Source organism: Strigops habroptila, chromosome 3 (assembly GCF_004027225.2).
Source record: "Strigops habroptila isolate Jane chromosome 3, bStrHab1.2.pri, whole genome shotgun sequence".
In the NCBI taxonomy this organism is placed as follows: Eukaryota; Metazoa; Chordata; class Aves; order Psittaciformes; family Psittacidae; genus Strigops; species Strigops habroptila.
Genome location: NC_044279.2, coordinates 70931535 through 70948041, shown reverse-complemented (window position 1 = coordinate 70948041; position 16507 = coordinate 70931535). Strand labels below are relative to the sequence as shown.

Here is a 16507-nt window from a genome sequence, read left to right as displayed (position 1 = left end):
GCACTGATTAATCATTGATATTTGTACGTATTTGTTTTTTTCTGTCCTTGGGGGAAGCAAGTTGATTGCCATATAATTTCCAGAGTGGTACACAGGAGAGGTTGGGATACAAATCCTGAAGAAAACTGCAACCAGTTTCTTACTCAGCAGTGATTTATTTCCTTAAATTAAAAGCAAATAATGCTCTTTCCTTCATAAAAACCTCAGATGGAGGGAGGGAAGGAATAAAAAGACAGGGAAAAAGCATTCTTCCCTTTACTTTCTCTTAAAAAAAAAAAAGTAATCTGCCCAACCCCATTTAAAGTACTGTATTATTAACATCTTCACCATTAAATGTTCCATGTCACTAGAAAAATTTATTCTTTAACATGAACCCTGTAGCAGTGATAGTGGGTCAATTATTATGAGGATGGCAAAATACCAGGAAAATTCAGGGGTGAAAACTAGTATCTGTCTAGCATACATTACCTAAGACTCAGTTTTGCTCAAGAATAGCAGTAAGGCAGAGTCACTGAGCAACATGTGACATTGCAAGCAAAAGATAAATTAGTCTTCATGAGCAAGACACTGATAAGCTTGAACGGAACAAATGGAAAAATAAAGGTCTTTTTCTTTTTTTTTGCCTTCCTTTGGTGAAGAGGGGCAAATGAACCCTGTAATGTCAACAACAACAGAAAGTTCCTTGAAATATGGGCACATTAATCATCTCAGGAACACCTCATTCCAGGGCACATAGAATTACAGGTTCTCAGCTGTTGAAAGCATTTCTCCTGGAAAGAAATAAGGGTTTTTTCACACCCAGGTTGTCTTCTTGGTAGGGTTCTTGGAAAAAATCAAGGAAAGGGACAATGCCAAGATACCACTGTGATTTAAAACATTTATTTTGTCCCTATAAGCTAACAGTAGACTTCTCTAAAAAGCAAAGATAAAACATTTCTAAAAGACACCCTTGACTTACCAGCTGATCAACTCAACTCTTTCCATATTATAAATAACCTGACTCTCCAGGAAATGCTTATGTTTTTAAGAGGTACCTGTAGAGAGCAGACACTTGTAGATATGGTATAAGAACTACAGATACATAGTAAGCAAAAAATTGCCCTCGTGTGGCTCATGGCTGTTCACACTCTTCCTGCTTGCCAATGCTTCTGCTGAAGGATGACCGTGGCTGACTACAAACCACAGCTTCTATAAAGCAGGAGCAAGCAACAGCAATCTCACAGAAAGGCCTTCAGGACAACTCTGGCTGGTGCTGTGAGGGTGCCTGGGACAGAAGGCAACCCATTCAAAGAGATACCTGCTAAAGTTTGCGCAGTGAGCAAACTGAGCCTAAGCTTTCCTTCTAGGTGCTTCCCCTCCATGTTTGAGTCTAGGAACAGACTTGTGGCAAACTGGGTGAACATGAGGAGGGCTTGGGCTCAAGAGCTTTCTCAGGCTACCTCTTCTTCTACAGCAGAGACACAAGTCAGTAAAGAGATCAAAGCCCTGAGTCTCAGAGTTCCTTCAGTGTTGAAAGTAGGAGAGTTTGGAACCATAATAACTTCCTCCCAAGAAAAGTGGTTTTGGGTCTCATGAGTCCAAAGCCTGCATTCCAATTGCCTGCATTACAATCAGTAGATTCTAAGTAGATACTAAGAGAAGGAGGGAAATGCAAAGAAGGGTTTATTATCTTATCCTAACTCAGCAATCTTTAACCTGTATGTACAGAAGCACCACGAGACAAAGATAATTAACTGATTTCAGACACTGGGCAATTGTATGAAGAACTGCAGAAATATAACCCAACAGCATTTAGCCTCTACATGTTTAAAAGCATCTTTTTATTTATTAACAAAACTGATTGCTGACAGCTGCCACTTGTGAATGATGTGAGGCTCTGCAACACCTTCTTAAGAAAATAAATCAAAAAGAGCTTCATTTCCTTCAGCAGAATAAACAGCAACACCAACCAATATTGGCTGTGCTTACTGGTTTTATATGTTTTGTGCATGTATGTGTATGCATGTGTAACAGCAGCTCTCTTCTGTGGACTTTTTCTGCAAACTATTTACAATTCAGTCTCCCTTGACAAATGCAAGCCTCCACCGTCAGCAGTATTTGCTTAGTGAAGCTTAGTCTCTGTAGTTGCAAGCTTCTGAGAGCATAGTGCCTTGAGATACTGCATGAAACTCATGCAAATTGTTGTAGTAATTCCCTGACAATGCCATCTCTCTGACTTTCACCTCTCATTTTCACTAATGCTCAGAGAAAGCAGTCTGTGCTGCCAAGGAGATTCTCTTCATAAACAGCTTAAAAGTCTAAAGTACTCAATCAGGTACAGAGATGCCATAAAAATGGTTCTACCTCTCACTGGTCTCTGGGAATTTCATGGGAAAGGAAAATTTTGAACTAGCAAAATCTCTTTACAGCAAGACATCTCTATTAGACTGCAGAGATACTAGTGAAGGAGCTCTTCAATGCAAAGAACAGAATCACAAGCCAGCGCAAAATAGTATGACTCTACTCAAGTAAAGGATCAAGTGCCAAGTTACCCCAGAGGAGCAACTGCCACACCTGGTATGTTTGGTAAATTACAGGTCGTAAATCATAAAGGAGGAGCTTATGTATCAATCCCGATCAACCCGGCCCACTCACAAATGACCACACACAGCAGTTAAAATGGAATTAAAGTGTACCTTTTCATAAATGAAACTATGAATTGAAATTACTTTGGGCTGGCATCATTCAATATTATTGACGTGAAGGAATACAGTTGAAACATAGTCTGGTCAACATTTTCAATTAGACATATTGAAAATATTCCTGGGCCTTAGAGCAACAGAAAAGTATTTATGAGAACAGAAGATTTCTTTCTATTAAAGACCAATAAATCTCCATTTAAAGAGAGAAAGAGTATGGCAGGACTTTGACATTTCTTTAAACTTTACGGGCTCTAGCCGGTGGTGAAAATGTTGGTAAGCCACACCAGCACTGAATAAGTTGTGTGCATTGTGTGGGTAGGAAAATTTGATGGAGTAGAGACATGCTGGGGCTTATCCTCCTCTTCATTCCCCTCCACATTGATCATATCAAGCAGTGATAAATAAGAGCTGTACATGGCATTTTAAAAACAGAATGGAAAACCCAGTTGGTCTTGCAGTCTCTACTGGATGTTTTAAAGTAATAGCTGCCCTTTCACCTATTTACTTTTATTTACTAGTCCTGACTCCTGTGCTCTCCTGCACCTTTGTCAGGGGTTCTGAAAGTATTCCTAGGCGTGAGCAACAAGGAGGAGTGAGCTGCCACTCTGTCCTTCACCAGACCTCTTCTGGTTAGCAGAGACCCCCTGCAGCCTTGCGTATCAGTGCAACAATGCATCTCAGGTTCTGTAACCAGCACTAGGCCTTTAATGCAATTCTTCCATGTGGTGCTTTAAGTAATGAGAGGTTCATGTAGATATGAGCTAAAACCCAAAACTTGTAAGTACCAAATCTTCCCATTTGTTAATGCAAAACATGATTGTCTATAAGGGAGAGTGCGCAGTACATTATTATAGAATCATAGAATCATAGAATCGTAAGGGTTGGAAAGGACCTTAAGATCATCTAGTTCCAACCCCCCTGCCATGGGCAGGCACACCTTGCCCTAAACCACGTGGCTCAAGGCTCTGTCCAACCTGGCCTTGAACACCGCCAGGGATGGAGCATCCACAACCTCCCTGGGCAACCCATTCCAGCGCTTCACCACCCTTACTGTAAAGAACTTCTTCCTTATATCTAATCTAAACTTCCTCTGTTTAAGTTTGAACCCATTACCCCTTGTCCTACCACTACAGTCCCTAAGGAAGAGTCCCTCCCCAGCATCCTTGTAGACCCCCTTCAGATACTGGAAGGCTGCTATGAGGTCACCACGCAGCCTTCTCTTCTCCAGGCTGAACAGCCCCAACTCTCTCAGCCTGTCTTCATATGGGAGGTGCTCCAGCCCTCTTATCATCCTCGTGGCCCTCCTCTGGACTCGCTCCAACAGCTCCATGTCCTTTTTATGTTGAGGACACCAGAACTGTACGCAGTACTCCAAGTGGGGTCTCACAAGAGCAGAGTAGAGGGGCAGGATCACCTCCTTCGACCTGCTGGTCACGCTTCTTTTGATGCAGCCCAGGATACGGTTGGCTTTCTGGGCTGCAAGCGCACACTGCCGGCTCATGTTAAGCTTTTCGTCAACCAACACCCCCAAGTCCTTTTCTGCAGGGCTGCTCTGAATCTCTTCTCTGCCCAGCCTGTAGCAGTGCCTGGGGTTGCCCCGACCCAGGTGTAGGACCTTGCACTTGGCTTGGTTAAACTTCATAAGGTTGGCATCGGCCCACCTCACAAGCCTGAAGCTTCAATTAGAATTCAGGGTGCTCCTGGCTCCAGATGTCTCTACAGTCAGCACCTTCAAGCATGCATTTCTTTATTACACGGAGACAGAGCAGTCCATTCTTATACCTCTTATGCCCTCCTTAGCTGCCCCAAAACATACTTGCTTTCCCTCCCTCAAGAAAATTACCTCATTTCAGTGGTTTAGCCTGATCTGTTTACTTTGCAACACTTACCATGTTTCACCTAAGGGCAACAAATAACTTCTTATGAGAAGTTAACTTGATCATTTATGTTTTTGCAATCTACTTTGTGCCACTGCTCTTCCTGTCTAAAACTGTGCAGTCCCATAAAAAACAACAAAATCTAATTTATAATTATGAATGACTCAGGGTTGAGAGGAGGAAGACATTTAAATGCTCAAATGGGGAGAGGTAGAAAGAGAGGCTTCATACTAAGGGAATCCCCAGTGTGGAAGATGCAGTGATTTTTCATGCCCTAAGCACTGTGACTTAGGAGAAAACACATAGAGCAGGTCAGAGTGCAGTGGCACTCAGATTCAAGTGTCCATCTACTCAGAACGAATGTGTGCTGCAGGCTTGCTATGCTTTTGCTAAGCACACACACACAAATAAAAATCAACTTGCTTCTACAACAAAATCATCAGTCACAAGCTCAAAAACTGTTCATAAATGTATGTCTTCTGAAGGGCTCTTTAACAACTCCATACAGGGATCATTTTTTACTGAAATGGAGAGGGCAAAGACCATGGGTGTACTCCTTGTCACCTGGTTAATGCGGATAAAACATCTCTTTCACAACTCTATAACCTCTAGCAGTTTAGGGAAGGTTAGCCACAAATGCTATGAAAATAATTCGGTCTTGAAATAGCAACCTTCCTCCCTGCTCCCCACGTCCTTTTACTGGTATATACCAGGCTAGCTTCTCTACTGATGCATATCAGCAAACCTGTACTAATACCAAACACATGCCAGTTTACAACCTTCTGAAGATCTGACCCTTCTCTGCTGTCCTGGAAACAGACCTGTGGTCTTTGCAAAATGCAATACTCTCTTATGCACACACAGATGTAGGCATCCTGCCCCCACTAGCTCACATTTAACTGTCTTTTCATCTCGTTTATTTTGTCTTCACGGTACCAAAGCAAGCTGCACATTCAGCAACAAGCTTGCAGCAAATAGGTGCATCTTGTTTTCAGTGGATGGCCCTTCACAGGGCACATACTACACCCCCAAGGTGACAATGAGGGCCAGGTCGGTCTCTACGTTTTTAATTTCAGTTCATCTGTTACAGGAATTACGCTCAAACTTGTCTTTCCCAGTGCAGTTGGAGCAGATGCAGGGATTCACAGGTAGATGCAGTGTGTAGTGACAGTAGAACAGTAGGCACACTAAGTACCCTGTCTCTCTGCTTCCCCAGAGATGATGAAAAGCTGTGCACTCCCTTACCCTACATTCCAAAGATCCAGACAGAGGCGAGGAGGGCAATAACCTGTGTGTCCAGACCTCTACGATAACCGAGGATAGACGTTTCCCCTGCTTGTCAGACTTTGAAATGGACCAGATGCCTCTTCTCACTTTCAGGGAAAGAGACATCATCAAGCCTCCACACTGAGCTATCAGCCAAGAGAAGACCTAAAAAGTCCTCAGTGAACAGATGAGGAAGGTCCTGAGGTAAAAAAACCCCACAGAAATGACAACCCATGACTAGATTCAGGCACTGTTCTCTAAGGACAATTGCCTGGAAGTGCCATCTCTACAGTGTTATTCAGACAGAGTGGTGGAGAGAGGTAGAGAGGTCTCCCAGGAGAGCTCTGACACAAAGTTGGCTAGGCACAACACAGCAGTACAAGATGGTCAGTCAGATCTACCTCTCCTCCAGGCTCCCAGCTCCTGTCACAGCACTGGGGCTAGATCACGTCCAGCACCTAACCTTGCATTTCTGCACCACACCACAGCAGCTTGTGCCAAGCTAGCACAGAGATCTCTATCACAGCAGTGCCTTGGCTTTCTCCTTCCCATTTTTATTGTCCCATTCTGCTAAGGTGTCCACTGTACAAGTAAGGCAGATGAAGATCAGAGCAAACTCTGGGGTATCCTCAAGTACAACACCCAGAGCCACCAAAATACTGCTGTATGTCCAGATGGAGCAACCTTGCTCTCTTTATTGGCTATCACAAGGTCACTGTGCTTTGAGTTTTTAACTGGTGTGCCAAAAAACCTGGAACTGCGCCTGTCCTTTATAGCATCTTTTCTCAGATGGGTCTCACATGTCTTTATAAACTTTAGTAAATGAGTGTATAAATCACTCTGTCCACCACCAAAGTACAGCCATCTCTGCGACGATACACAGCAGCTGCTGTAAAACCAGACCACAGCTCTGCACCACAGATTAGGGCAATAAAACACATTGCATGAGGCAACTAAAATGGTTGGAGGAAGGAAAGGGGACATGGTGGAGAGCATTTTGTAGTTATAATTACCTGAGTATAAATTTGGCTGAAGAGGGTACTGTGTTTAACAGTTGCATGTCTGCAAATCAGAGCAGTCTTCTACCACCTGTCTAAACAACCTGACCATATCATTCTTCATGTTTTGGCTTTCTAAAGCCTTTCCTTTCCGAAAACTGCAAAGCACCTTCGTAAGAGTGAAGCTGATGTGCTGAGCACAAGCAATAACCTAATGAAATTTCTTAGCAACTGACTTTATAACTGTGAGTCTGTAGCTGCTATGTCCCCTCCCTTCCTCTCCCTTGCATGACAACTGAACAGAGCATCTATATATACCCAGTTTTAAAATAGCTTCTGCTCCCGTAACTTGCAAACCGTTCCCATAGATCTTATTTTCTAGGCTAAAAGTAGTTAATTACAGTCACTAAGGGGACTGAACTGCTGCGCCTTTTTCCTTATTCTGGGATGGGCTCCTTAGGCAGTGCATTGTCTCCACTCAAATCACGAGCTGTTTATAATAGAAAATCTTATGAAGGATGGGCCTGCACAGATTAGATCTATGAATTTCCTGGTATCAAGGACAGCAGATAAATAATTAGCCTTCTCTCCCTCTTCTCCTTGGCCATACAGCCATATATGCATCATCTAAAGCTTAAACTAGTAAAGTATGGGGAAGTGATTTACATGGTACTTCCAATGAATATATGACATGGGACAGCATGGTTTGGGATGACGCCACCAGTTTGGATTGAGGCACCACACAGACTGTGTACAGTGCTGACTTGCAAAAATAATTCACCTCATTTGAGCGCCATCTCTCTACACCAAGTTTTAGTTTCTCTGCCACGAGTGTCCCTAGCTCTACAACCTCTCCGAGATACTGCAAAAGCTGAAATTATTAGCAAAATATTCCTGCTAGAAAACCAAGAGAGTCAAGCATTACAAGTTTGAATTAGATTATTATGGAAATACTACTAATAGTAAGTGACAGCTCAGACAGACCATACACAACATAGGGTCCATTTAGTTCTCTAGCTTAGATCAGGAGCACACTCACATGCAAGTCTCTTGCACTGGTTCACACTGCAGTTGCCAAGCGCACAGAAAAGCCTTCTTTAACTGGAACTAAACCAGAATATTGGTCCAGCTTCTAGGGGGAATTTGGTACACAGGGCCAGACTCTAACTAATCCAAAATAAACCCTTAACCCCTAAGGTGTGTAAAGTCTGCACCCAATAGTCCTCACTATCAATTGTGCTAGATAACAAATATGTGTCTACAGGAGCACACTACTTGTTAATGTAGACAACAGCCTTATACATGGTCTCCCTATGTGAAATGTCTGTAAGCAATTGGCCAGTTAACAACTGCTTGCAGTCAGCTTTCTATGCGCTTACATGGAAAAGTTTACTAATTCATATCCCCATCTACAGACAGATATGAATGCATCACGTACCTATCATACTGGGTACCTCTCCTGGCAATTTCACTTTGGTTTCTTAGTCTGTCAGTTTTCAGGAACTGGAGAGGAGATGAACCATATTTTCCTTGGGGCTGCATAATAGGGGTTTCTATGTGCCACTCTGCTACCAGTGCACCTGTAAACTGCACATAACTCCAGGGCAAGTTGCACCCTCACATCTTTACAGGCCTTACGGAAGTAGTGTGAACTACCCAGATACGAAGGCATAATTTGGTCCGACATATTTGAATGAAACAAGTAAATACGCTCCAGCTGGGGTGTTGTAGAGCTAATAACCTAAGAATATAACCCAAGACCTATAGGTTAGAACATAACATGTCAATGGTTTCATTGTATTGAGTTAACTCACACCAGAGGTATGAAGCACACACCAATAAAAGCTCCGTGGATCAGACTGCATATCCTAACCTCGACTGCTGTCATTCATCTGCACCCTCAGAGCAAAATCAATCTTAGACAGAGCACCTCCATGCTCAGAAACTCATCATGCAAGACAAAATAAGATATTTTCTGTGTACACAAATCCTGGCTTCTATGTTTGCACAAGCAAAAGGAGGGAAACGTTAGCTTTTGAATGGGCACATGTTGCATAGTCAAGAATTTTCTATTACCAGCAAAGCAGAAAATTATACAACTCTTTTCTTCTTCTGTAAGTACAACACAGAGGATGGAATGCATAAAAAGTATGAAACTTCCAAAACTGTAGTTAAGGCTTTCAGCATGCAAATCCAGCAGCTAAAATCCTGCAAGACAGCCATGCCTGGTGTCATTTTATTCCTGTCAGCTTCGTGATCCATTATAAAAGCATTCATGAATAGAAAAAGACCCTTGATCTGAATTCGCATAGCTAACAACTTGTGCAAAGTGTAGGGTGGAAGAATGCCTGCTGCATGGTCTGCCAGATATACAAAATATTATCAACAGCTATCCAGAAAACATAAATATATGCAGATAGTGAAAAGGAAATAATGTGAACATAGCATAAGAGAATTAGATATTGTGATTTTTTTTTTTTTTTGGTAGCATACACATATATTCTGCTGCTGAAGAAAAAGAAGGATGAACATATAAAGCAAAACTCTGCAGTTCATGGTTTTTAAGAAAGCCCTTTACGTCCTTACAAAGACTGGTAAATAAAATTGACCACAAAACCAATAAAAGTATCTGGACAAGAGGAAAAAAAAAATAGAAAAGTGTAGTTTTAAAAGTCTGAGGACAGCTGGTTTATTTCAATAGTGTAAAATATTTTGTAAATATTAAGCTTTCACTACGCAAAAAAGTTTCCTGGCCATCTCTTCAGTTGCTGTAAAGTGACACTATTTAACAGTTTCCAAAAAACCCTAGACAATACATATTAATTTAGATTTTTTTTTGACTGAAAATATGAATAAAATGTTAATATATGCACACTTAACTGAGACAAATAGGGGCCATGCATGTGCCACATTGGCACGACAACATTCACATTGTCTTGCTCCCTGCATGAAGCTCCACACCAGCACATCGTACTCACGTGTTTTGCCGAGAACTCATCAACCTCCTGAAGAACCTTCTCCTGGCACTCTGGGTTGGTGGCTAGTAAGTATGTGGCAAAGGACAGTGTGCTAGTGGTGGTCTCATACCCAGCAATCAGGAACAGGAAAGCTTGGCCTGCTATCTCGTCCTCTGTTAGTGTCTTCTGAACCTTTTCAGATGGGGCCCTGCCAGCAAGAGGCACCTCGTTCTGTCTGGAAGCAGCAGATGGACTGATCACATCAAAACACCCAGCTGCTGGGGAGTCAGCTGAGTCACGGGAGTCAAGCATCCACTGGAGAAAATCTCTGCGCCTCTGCAGAACACAGAATGAGAAGAAGCATGAAGAGCAATGCCTTTACCCATGGGGTGTTGAAGGAGAGAGCTGTTTCCTATTTATACTGCACTTGACTCCCATAGAGTGGCCACCAGCCCTTCATTTAATGAGGAGACTTCTATAAATCAACTTGAAATGCCCCTGCTAAGAGCCTGTCACTGCTTTCTCCCCAGTAGGATGAGACTGATCTGCTCCCAACACATAAGAGGTATATATTTTCACTGAGGACTGCTAATGGACAGATCCATATAGAGCTGCTTTCATTCTCAGGGTGAGTTCTTGGCACTTGCTGGAAATAAGGTGATTGACATAGTCATGCTACAGTCCCACGTGTGCCTGCCAAGTGGTGGTAGCACAACTCATGCTTGGAGGAAGTTGGCCCATCTGCTTAGAGGCACCATCCTCATTTGTTCGCGTGGTCCAAAGCATGAAAGTCAGCATCTAGGTTTAGGGCTGCATCTACAATAATTAAAAAATAAGTAATTTCTGTACCAGCTCAACAAGACAGGACTAGAAAATGATCTCAGTAAACTGGTGCATCTTCTTATGACAAAGTACATTTATGAACACTTGTACCAACATAGCATTTCTTTAAAAAGATATCTTTAAACATATTTGCAGAAATGCATTACAACAGTAAGCGTTTTCTACCATAAAACCTATCTGGGTGGCTTCTTTTTGTAAAATGCCCACTGAACGATTCTACTGTTATAAAAACTACTTTTTTTCAAGCCAGTTTCTGATAAAAAAAACCCTCTAATAAACAGACCTATGGACAAGAGTGAATTAAGTCCAAACCAGTCTGGACAGCAAGCTTGATTAGGCTTTGAAATATAACCCAGAAGGTTTGAATTGACTTTTGGGAGTGGGCATAATAGAATTGTGCTGAACCTAAGCCATAAGGCTATGTGATTGATTTTTAATTCCTCAAATACCAACAGAATATATGATAGCTCAAGGTCTTAGATGTGACTGCAGTGCCAGAACACGACAACTTGTGCAGTGGGATGGACAAAAGAAGGGACCAAGTCTTTCTTCAAAAGGGAAAAAAAAAGGGCTGTAAAGCTGCTTTTATCAGTTAGAAAGAAATCATTTGAATGATTTCTTGGATCTGATCATTGAGAGATAAAGCAGAAAATGGAAAAGCCAGAGAAAAGGACAGGCAAACACGATAAGAGTAAGGAAGGGCTAATTAATTATAAATGTCAAAGGACTTAACCAGATTATTTGCTTTCTTTCACATGACATGAGAAAAGAGAGCAGTAAGACAACAAAAGAGGAGAAATACTTAATGTCCTGTGCTTAGCTCTGCTGCCAACAAACTGTTCTGTCTGATCTACAGGCAGATAGGCATGGTTATTTTGAGATTTGAGTAATAGAAGGGATTGGCACACTGACTTTTCAACAGGCACGCTGACTTTTTAACAGCTCCTTCCCTCCACCCCAGAGAACCTTTTCATTTTGCACATGTACATTATGTACCTTGTACCCATGACCATAGAACATCTTGCACCCTGGCGCACCCAAGAATCAATGCTCCAGACAGTAGCCAGTGTCAGCCACTGCACGTTGAAGGACTTTACAAATCAGCCAGTCAAACTGCATCGCCTCCAAGGCACAGAATACATACTTTTTCTCTAGTAAGTGAAGGCACACAAAGCAACATCAATTACATTATGCTCAGTAAAACAGCTTCGGATCTGAAAATACTTCCTTGTGCCTAGACTTAGCCACCATCTCCATATTCAAACTGGCCATGCTTCCTTGGTCTCTCATTTCTAACCTAGCAAGCCCAAAGTTGTAACTGCCCTGCCACAGTCATGCTTCTCCAGTGTGATAGGATACCTCTGCTCCTTTATGTTCCTCTAGACTGAAGGAAACAAGACTTCACAGGTACTCTAGCTGTGCATAGCTAAAAATCTCATGTAATTTTTCCAGGAAGGGCTTTATTCACACTCTGGGAGTCCATGTATTTGCATGACTCAGAGTCTAACTCTCATATAACCTAAAATCTAGGGATTTTCCTTGTATATATATTTGGGTTAGGCCATTTCTTAAATAAAACCACCAAGACGACAGTCCAGTTCCAGTGTGATCATTAGTGTGTGTATAAACTAGTCCTTCACAGTAATGAACTGCATCTGTAGAGATATTCCCTTTTATCCATAAGACTAATCATCATCACCAAAACTACCTTTATAACATAGAAATGTCTAATTGCATTCATATTCAGTGGAGTTGTAACACTGTAACATACTGTAGTTCAAATGGTATAACATTTGGCATGGTTCTGCATTCATCCTGCTCTCTGAGGGTTTGCAATTCCCAGTCATGAGCTGTTAGCTGAGTCTGGTCTTATATTTAGACAATACACTCTCTGGAGACACTATAAGATGTTTCTCCAGTCTTAGACAAAATCAGGTTCTGGCCTTATACAAAACATCTGGTTATTGTTATGATAGTAAAGTACTAATCATAATGACTAGTGAATAAAATTTCATTCATGAGAATTTTTGCTGAAAGCAAACTTAATGGATGGTAGCACAAGTGCATATTCCCAAGAATGTGCTCTGAAATGCCTCTGTGGCCATTTTGAGGAGCTGTTTTTATTACTCACTTAATATATTTGGTTAGGAATTTAAAAGCTTGCCTTGCTGCAGAATCTGTTTATAAGGTCACCCTATCGAGAAACAACTAGATTCCTTATCTGCACCATGCAATTTGTTCACAGGTGAGCAGGGATTGCTAAGAGCAATGGCTTCATAAACAATCTTACGAAAACAACATTCATTTGTAAAAACTACTTGAATAATAGTAGGGAAAAAACCCCAACATATAAAATTAGAAAGATACAAGCTTTTTGCAAGATAATTCTGCACAGTGGAAAGGGTTATATTTTCGCAAAGCTTCTCTTCCTTATGGTTCATTCTACTTCACTTTAGGCATCAGTACAGAATGCAACATAAAAAATTGTCATCAACCCAAGCGAGAGAAAAGATTTCCAGGGTTATAACCAGTCATAATGAAACATATTTTTCTTCTGCACCATCAGGATGGAAAAATCACTCTGACTCAAAAACCTAACAATGGCAATAGAGGCAAACACTAGCATAAAACCATATATAATTGGATTGTTAAGTGCTGGAAATGAGGAAAAGGTATCTCACGAAAATTCACAGGGGTTTTCTCCACTTTGGTTGACAGCAGGAGATAAAAAAAGGCATTTTTTTTTCCAGTTTGACAACAGACCAGGTACTGACAATGTCACTGCACAAAAACATTCTCTGGTCATCACATACAGCTGCTGGCTTCCTTTTTCCATTGGGAACATTTGTTTGATTTTCCTCACAAAAAGCAGAAGCCACAAAAAGAAGATAGCCTCTATCCTGTCCTTTGACACTTGCACAGTTATATTACAATGGCCTCAGAAACAAGTTCCTGCTTCAAAAGAATAGTGTGCCAATGAGACTGACTCTTGTTTTGCCCCCATACAACACAGAGCCTATCATTAAGCTAATGAAAACTGAATGGAAAGCTACTCAAAAAAAGAAAAAAATCTAATTTGAATGCAGTATGGGACAGGGTGCATGTCTAACTTGGTGGTGACACAGACATCTCCTTTGAAATATATAATAAGACAAGCCCCGCTTACAGCTTCCCCAAGATAGACATCTTGCAATATATTTCCTGACACCAGTGTTCTGGGCTGTATCATTCCTCTCATTAGTCTCCTTAAACATCACCTGGCCATGCAGAGAAATCATTCTGCACAGAACCGTAACAAGCTGGCTACGTGCTACACACTGAAAGAATAGATGTGTGCTATACTGGAGAAGTCCAATCCAGCAGTTTCTATCACCCCTCCTCAAATCACTGCTTTTAAATTTTGCAGCTGTCAGAAAAAGAGAGATATATCTCTCATATGTGTGATCTATCATGACTTTTCTCACAGGAGGCAAGGGACCTGGGGGGTGGGGGACGTCTCCAGCTTCCTCCATCCTAAACAGGGAACTGTGTTTTCGTATGTAAGATTGACATACCAGCTGACCTTTAGGCAAATTCATGCTGCTTTGGGAATCCAGGGGACCCTTGGGTTATGCTTTTGGTAGAGAGATTGAGCCATTCTCTTCAAGGTGAAGTCAAAAATTAGTAAAGGAAAACTACCAAATGTGTATCAGTTGGAATTTTTGTTCTTAATGGTGTGATTTCAGTTGTGCTTTCTGCAAACTATACACAAATTTTGCAACACTCTTGATAGTTCAGCTCCCCATTTTGTGTTCAAAAGAGCTCAGAACTACGAAAGGCAACCTAAAGACAAATCAAGGAATCAAACTAGATGACACAATTGGTTGGTATTCTGTAAAGCACTTGCTGTGCTGCAAAAGTCACAGAAATGTGATGCTGCTAATATATATATTAACACTCTCAATAAACTGTGCAGACCCTTCTAGCCTTTCTCAAATGCTCTGGTGGCAGCTCAAAAAAAGCAGAAACTAAGCTTCAGGAATCCTTATCTAATAGGTAGAAAGCTCTCATCTCTCATTATTTCAGTTTCCTACAAACTGGTATAAACACTGCTACATTAGTTTATGTCCACATCACTTTTGGTATGTTTGATTTAGCAACCATCTTCTTAGGTGAGACAAACCTGTGTCACCCTGAAGTTACCAGTAAAGCACTGCGGCAGCTACCCAGATCCTTCTGAAAAAGCAGCACAAAATACAGTCCCACTAAAACTATCATTTTGCCAAACTGCTTTGAAAGGATCAAATTCCACCTCTCCCTACCACTTCTAGGTTTCATTTAGTTTCTCCGTGAAATCTCAAAAAAGCCAGTGTGTCTGCCAATACATACAGTCCCAAAACATTTCAGAGCAGTGGTCCTTTGGCCTTCTGCTTGAGCCCAGAAGCTGAGATTAAGTGGAAGGCCACAGCTGACAGCCCTTAAATTTGTGCATCTGAAGGTTGAGGTCTTGATCCATGCCCGGGGGCTGAGGGAACTGGGGTTGTTTAGTCTGGAGAAGAGAAGGCTCAGGGGGGACCTTATTGCTCTCTATAACTACCTGAAAAGGAAGATGGAAAGAGAGAGTGGCTGGTCTCTTCTCCCAAGGAACAAGTGATAGGACAAGAGGTAATGGCCTCAAGCTGCACCAGGGGAGGTTTAGATTGGGTATTAGGAAAAATTTCTTCATAGAGAGGATGGTCAAGCATTGGAACAGGCTGGCCAGGGAAGTGGTAGTCACCATCCCTGGAAGTGTTCAAAACCGTGCAGATGAGACCCTTAGTGACATGGTTTAGTGGTGGACTTGCAGTCCTGGGGTAAAGGTTGGACTAGATGATCTTAAAGGTCTTTGCCAACCTACTTGATTCTATGATGCTCTCATGGGCGATGCTCAGCTCTGGAAGGACCTGGAGTCTGAACTGCAGAGTACAGCCGTTGTTCAAGAGCGGCTGGGATACTTTCAGCTTGGCATAAAAAAACTCTTTTGTTTGCATTTGTTAACATCAGCTGGTGAAACCACTGTAATGTTTTTATCGTATATAGGCTGAATATCTGAGGACAGGCATGTCTGACAAAGCAATACAACTTGCATTAAAAATCTGAGTAAATTTAAAGCAAAAAGAAAAATATATTCATGAGTGCAGTGTAGAAAGCCAAGTGGGCTTTTGCCAGCCTGGCCTTATCTTAACATTTGTAGTGAAACCCCAGACTGAGAAGATTTTGTATAACTTTGGACTTGTTCTGGTATTTTCATATATTATCATCACTAAACTCCTACGCGAGTTTCTGGCAGTAGTTCACAGCAATGAGGGAGCACTGTGAGTATTCAGTGACACCACATTTGATGTCAGAACCCACAGAAATGCCTTTGCTTTTCTACTTGAAAGAAAAAAAGTCTCCCTACAATAATGCTGCAAAAATGCCATATGAAAAATGCTGAGCATGCCCAGAAAGGGCAGGAACATAAGCAAATTGATGAAAGCACCTGAGCATAGAAAGTACTAAACATGATAACAAAATATATCTTCTATAGGTGACCAATGTTCGTTAAAAAAAATAATTAAATAAATAAACAAAAAAAACCCCAAACCAAAACCAAGGATAAGTTTAAATTCAAGTATGACATGAATTTTATTGGCTGAGCTTGCCACTAAATCTGCAGTGGCTGATACAAATTACTGGTCTAAGCACTAACCTCCACAGAAGCTGGGATGCTTAAAGCTGCACTCCCTTTTTTGCCTTTAAAACACAGTTGTTACTGATGCAGCTTCTCCATCTGTAAAATCAGTATAACACACATCAAATCTCATAAAACCCTGTGAGGAAAAGCTAATGATGATCTCAGAAAACCCTTTAAGACCTAGGATGAA

General features: G+C 41.5%; 1 protein-coding gene across 5 annotated transcripts in view; it reads right to left on the bottom strand.

Annotated features, from left to right (window-relative positions):
• TBXAS1 (thromboxane A synthase 1) overlaps positions 1 to 16507 on the bottom strand; it is a 233624-nt gene that overhangs the window by 57756 nt on the left and 159361 nt on the right. For all 5 annotated transcript variants that reach the window (XM_030478710.1, XM_030478708.1, XM_030478712.1 and 2 more), the window contains one exon: positions 9801 to 10115. In XM_030478710.1, the coding sequence (XP_030334570.1) occupies positions 9801 to 10115 (315 nt within the window). The remainder of the gene's footprint in view (positions 1 to 9800; positions 10116 to 16507) is intronic.